Source organism: Limulus polyphemus, unplaced genomic scaffold (assembly GCF_000517525.1).
Source record: "Limulus polyphemus unplaced genomic scaffold, Limulus_polyphemus-2.1.2 Scaffold497, whole genome shotgun sequence".
NCBI classification, from domain to species: domain Eukaryota; kingdom Metazoa; phylum Arthropoda; class Merostomata; order Xiphosura; family Limulidae; genus Limulus; species Limulus polyphemus.
This window is the reverse complement of record NW_013666107.1, coordinates 494,902-501,175: the sequence shown is the minus strand read 5'-3', so window position 1 is coordinate 501,175 and position 6,274 is coordinate 494,902. Positions and strand designations below refer to the sequence as shown.

Sequence of the window (6,274 nt, the reverse complement as noted above, 5' to 3'; positions counted from 1 at the left end):
GGCTCTGTAACTAAATAGGATTGAAGGCTATGAAATTTATGTTTTGCTTGAGCAATGACAATAGTATAATGGGTAATTTATGTTAAATTTCTTATTTCACAGAGGAGTGGTAAATAAATTAGAGAAGAGGAGATACCTAGAGAGTAAATGTCAATTCTCATACAAAAGGAAATTGATTTTTTTTTTTACTATTGCCTTTTAAAATTAAGGACTTAAAACTTATATAGTATTAACATTTGGATTATTAGCTATGTTTTTATGCCAATTGTATTTGTGTACCATGATAATAAAGTGCTTTAATTAAACTTTGAATCTAACTCACTAAAACCTCATGATATGCACAGAAAAAGATGCTCATAATGAAAGTGTTAATTTACTTTCAAAAAACAAAATTCTTGATTGTCTTCATTGTTGATTAATATAATTGTTTTACACTTTCAGCTGTAATGGTAACTCCCCACCTGAAACTAAGTCAGAGATGATGCTTAATTACCACTGTTTTGTTACTGAAACACCCAAGTCCATCCAGTTAAGTCCAGTAGGTAGAATTACAAATACTTTTTTATTATATAATTAAGTGCCAGTTATTTTTGCTTACCATTTTAAGAGAACCTGTCCTGAATATTTGTATCATTAAAACCAGGTTAAAGTATAACAAAACAATTTTCAAGGTATTTTAGACAATGTGAATTTCTCAAAACATTGTTCTGCTGAGTTAATATGAAGTTTAAGTTATATATATATATATTATGCTCAATCTCAGGATTTGGTCATTGACCAAAAAAAAGTAACATTTTATAATTTCAGCATATAAAATAAAAAAAGACCAAAATGAAATGTTATTTTGGTGTGTGTGAATTATACTTGGAGCCAGAGACATAGTCAAGACCAAGTGGGTCAAGACTGAGGCCTAGTCTGTTGAGATCAAGATCAAGTTTTGAATAAGAACAAGAGCAACAACAATAATAATAATAAAAATTTTATTTTGATTATAGGGTTGGTCACATAAAAAATGTGTTGATCTCAATCTTGGTCTCACTCACCCAGTCTTGACTACAACCTCTCAGCTTGGAGTAAAATAATTTGCACAAACATCAAAATAACATTTCATTTTAGAATTTGATAATTTTGACATTCTCAGATTGTGAAATGGTAATTTTTTTTCAGTCAGTGACCAAATCCTGAGTTTGAATGGAACAAATATACCCTTAGTAAGTATCATCTTAAGCTAGAATATATATATAAATGTTCTCATGTCCTTTTATCAAAGTTTTCATCAGATTCTTTAGGTTACAGTAAAATGTAAGTTATTCAACTACTATTAGTTTAAGAAAGGATCAATTAATATGAAGTCAAATAGATAACTTTATCATCTACACATTTAATTAAGGTCTGCTAAAAGTATGCTTTGTGTACAAGGCTAACAAGGAACACTACTGTATAAAATTGATGTTCGTATTGATAAAAAGATTTAGTGAACAAATAGTCACAATATAACCATTTAAGCCAGTGAAAAACTAGGAATTTGATTTTGTGTAATTCTATCATGCCAAGATGAGTGCATCTCACCCAAGGAGCAAAGTTGCTTTTATTTGCACCATTTAATGAAAGAATGATAAAAAATAAACTTTGTAATCATTATACTTAGTAAAAAACAAACTTCAGAGTTGAATAAAAGACTTGTTTGATTTTGACTAAATCTTAATTTAATGATATGTTGCTATAAGAAAAAAAAATTCTGAATGACTTCCATCATAATTACGTGTCTTTTTTTAATGTGCTTTATCATTTTATACTTTATTTACATTGTGATGTTGTAATAATATAAGAAAAAAATTTTTCTGTGGAGCAGTTTGTGAATTTATAAAAATATATATTTTATTTGAAGAAGCTACAATTGAAGATTTAAAACTATTTCAACTAATTGTTTCAACTGGTGTTTCAGATCACTGCAATTGGACATTTTAGAGTTATATTATGTTAATTATGTATCATGTTTTTGTATTATAAACATACAAAACTTAACTCTACAAATTTTGAATAAGCTTCGAAATTTCACTCAAAAGAATCCTTTGGTACACTTGTGGGATCAGTTGACTGATGATGTTAAATAGTTGAAAACAGGATATTTTAGGCTTCATTATAGCTGGTGATGAAATATTGTACACCACTACTTAAACTACCTAATTTTAGAAAATTTTGATTATTTCCCTGAATCATTCAAAAATCAGAACCTGGAGAAGTTTTCAGATGTAGTCCTTGTGAGATGAGAAGTTCTAATTTTTAAAAGAATTGTCATTTACCTAGATCACCATAAAATTCTTACCCTTTCTCAGTCTGATATGTTATCCAGCTGCTTTAAATAACTTGATACCTAGATTACTAAGTGATTTAAGTGATTAATCTATTACAAGTTTAAGACAAGTAGACTTGTACTAATCTATAGAGAAATAGCAACTAGATCATTAGCATACCCACATACATATTCAAGTAAAGTTGCATAAATTTATTTCTGTATGTTGTTACATAGGAAAAGGAATTTAGGGCAAAACACGAGGCATTAATGAACCAACAAAGATATGAAGCAATATTAGCTCAACAGCATTTAGAAGAAGAAAGGAACAAACGTAAACAAATACAAAAGCAAGCTGTGATGTCTTATGTAAAGGTACATTCTTTTTATTCAACCAATATAAACGTTTTTTAAACAAAATTTGATTAACTTGTTTGATCTGTTTTCATTTATTATTTACATAAATCTTATTTCTCTCTTTTTTTATTTGTTGTAACATCTTTTGAATTTTTTTATCAGCAATAAGTTGATCAATTCATTGAACACGTATATTTATTTTATTCTGTGATATGCCTTTATATTTTATTTCATTCCTTTCATAGTTGTCATCCTCTTCCCATGTGTACATTTTGTTTATATAATATATCTTTTTATCACTATGTTGCACACTTCATGTATTAAATATATTGTTTCTAACTTTGGAACACTTTAAATGATTTAACATTTAATCCAAGTTATACAGTGTCATTCCTTAAAGAATGGATGGCCAAAATTAAAGCAAAACCATTAATGAAAAACATTTATAGCTTTTCCTTATGTATAGAAAATTGAACCAATGTTTAGCTTTATATTTTATGTTTGAGCGCTGTGTTATGCTATATATTTTTTTAGTGTCTGAGCAATTTATCAAATTATACACATAGCATTCAAAAGTGTTTTCATATCTGTATATGTTATTAGATAGATCATTGTCTGTAGTTGTAAGCTGATATTTTGTTTATTTTTTACTTTGAACATTTTTTTCTATTACTATAGAATTTTTAACATCTTTCAAGACTTTTTAAAAGATGTCAAGTAAAATGGGGACATATAGTTCCAAAAAAATATTTGAAAAACAAATACCTTAATTCTTTGTTATGAATCAGCACTATTTATTGTGTGACTGTTTTACAAATTGACAAAAGGTTTAACTACTTTGACTTGGTATATAGAAGGAGTACATAATTTATGGGTTTTTTTTATATTTAGAAAGCACAAACATTACTAATAATGGTTTGATACTTTCAGAAAATTTAATTTACCAAAAGCAACTTTATCAGTAAAAAATGGACTTAATATTTGGCAAGCAAAAGATTTAAGAGAAACCAAAATCTAATTTTTAGTGGAATTTAGGACATTAATTTGCAGGGGTAAATTTTAAGTAAATAATGTCTTACTATTATATAATAAATATTTTTTGTGTTTGTTCTTAATCATGTTTGTAACTAAAACAAAACTTTTAGCTTACTTTAGCATTACAAAACTAAAATGTTTCCTTTTGTTATATTAGAATAAAGATGTTTTTGTAATTTGCTTTTCAGTTTTAATTGATTCTGTATTGCTGGTGGTACTGAAATATAAGTAAGTAATATTTGAATAATTTATTAATTAATTTTTCTTCTTAAATTTTCAGCAACGCACGAGCCCTGTGGCAGATGCTTCTGATGTATTTGAAGTAGATGTTAATTTATCTTTACCCTGTACACCAACAAAGCTAGGGTTTAATGGAACAGTTCTGCCTTCTTGGCCCCAATCTGGTTGGTGTTAATAGTTTGATTTATTAGTTTAAGTTCAGTTTTTGAACAACAACCTATATGTTTAATGGGTGAAAACACTATAAAATTATTACACAGGCCTGTGATGGTTTTATTGTCTTCAAATTTTTACATGTTCTACAGTAATTCCACATACAAATTTTTCACAAAACAACTTAACGCAAAACAAAAAAGAAAGACCACAACATGTAGATTTCACAAAAAAAAATCTTCCTTTTTCTTCAGTTTGTTTGTATTTTTGTTAACAAACATAATAATATAAAATGTTCATTGTGGTAAACGAAATAATAATTTGATCTAAGTAAGTTTTTTTTCCTTCCAAATTTCTAAAAAATCCTTATGTGTTAGAAAAAAAAAAGAATATTATTTTTGAAATCTGCATAGCTAAATTATGGAAAATCTTTTATTAAAACCAAAACAATTTTTATGAAGTTTAAATTTGCAGGCCTGTGTTATCAGAGAAAGATGTGTTATCTTACTATAATGGACGTAGCGCGTACGTGATCGAAATAATAAATATAATGTTGCACCATCTATTGAATGACACCACAAACAAAAATCCATAAAAAAATTTCACACCTTGGGTATTAAAGGTTCAGACAATTACAAAAATAACTACGATATGCAACAACCATATCTTTATCACAAAACACAATTGTACATTAAAGTACTCTCCTCGCAATGAGAACACGACTCTCACTAGGACTGTATGTGAGGGTTTGATTATATCTTTATTGATGTAATTTGTAAATATAGTACTAAAAAAATTAAGTTCTTAAAAAAAACGTATGTTTTCAATAAAGGGTACAATTTTTAATAAATAATAACATTACAGTTTATATCAGAACAATCTGAACACTTTTCCTGTGTATTACTTCACAGAAAAATCCTTTCTTAGAAAATGTTCACTTTTCTAAAACTTTTTCAATGAGGTATGAATACTACAATTAGTAATTACTAACACAAACAGCCACCTGTAGGGCAGCGTTTCTGCTATTATAACAAATTTATGGAAATAACAGAAATAAAAAAATATATTAAATGACAAAACTTTGTTGCTATGTGCAGTAAATTATAAGAAAGTCTTCCACCTATTGTCTTCAGAACCTGAAGAAGAAAGGTGGAAAACTTTAAAAACATCATCCTCTACACTTGTGTTTCTACAACAGGTATTTACCATCCATTCAACTAAATTTCATCATGAATACTTTGCCTAAACAACCTGTCAAACCTGTTGCAGAAACATTTTACTCCATCAAAGATAATTTTAATCCTTTTTTGTTTTTATTTCTAAAATGATTTCAGTATGCTAAACATTCCTGTTGGCATTTAGAGGGAAGTGGTTGTTTGTATTTATAAGGTAGTTGAATGATTACTGGATGCCAAGTAGAGGAAAGATGCAAAGTTATATTCTGAAACTGATAAAAAATATATTAATATGGTATAATTTTATGGACTTGATTTATTTCTAGGTTTTAAAACACCCCCAGATCAACCAATTCAAGCCATTAACCCTAATTTTACCTATAGAAGAGAATTGGAAAAAGCAAGAGAAGAGCAGGAACTAATTGAAAAATTAAGAAGAGTGAGTACTGTATTAATTACCACGGAAAATTATTCAGGCCTCAGAGTTCAGTATTCTAACATCAAACACAATTAACCCTTTCACCCTGGGCAGATTAAAGTGTATGTCATGATGTTTCGGAGAGTTGTTTTAAAAATTTTATTAAATAACTATTACTACTTATGTCAATGAAATTAGCATCAAAATGTAGTTTATAATTGAAATTTTAATATTATACAGTGGGACTTCCTCCAACATGGGGGATACATTCCTTGAGCAATCTGTGTTGGAGGAACTCAATACCTTGTAGGATTAATAGGGATAAAAGAACATAGCCATGTTAAGTCTCTGATAAATGCTTATATATGATTTTTTTACACGTAAAAAAAGAAAAGCCCTACCTTTAAAGTATTGTATATGAACTAAAAATATAAAATCATAAACATAATAACATTCACATGTGATATCCTGCACCTGTAAATGAAAATGCTAAGTGAAATAATACAGTACTGCATTTTAACCCTATCGCTCCGGATACCCTTTAGAGCGCATGACACAAGGTTTTAGTGTCTTACATTCAAAATTTTATTAAACTACTTTTTG

At 28.0% G+C, this 6,274-nt stretch overlaps 1 protein-coding gene across 3 annotated transcripts in view; it reads left to right on the top strand.

The window, feature by feature from the left end:
- Positions 1-6,274, top strand: part of LOC106458655 (leucine-rich repeat and calponin homology domain-containing protein 1-like) — a 74,459-nt gene that overhangs the window by 53,571 nt on the left and 14,614 nt on the right. For all 3 annotated transcript variants that reach the window (XM_022384917.1, XM_013918185.2, XM_022384916.1), the window contains exons 11-14: positions 442-538; positions 2,531-2,668; positions 3,966-4,089; positions 5,580-5,692. In XM_022384917.1, the coding sequence (XP_022240625.1) occupies positions 442-538; positions 2,531-2,668; positions 3,966-4,089; positions 5,580-5,692 (472 nt within the window). The remainder of the gene's footprint in view (positions 1-441; positions 539-2,530; positions 2,669-3,965; positions 4,090-5,579; positions 5,693-6,274) is intronic.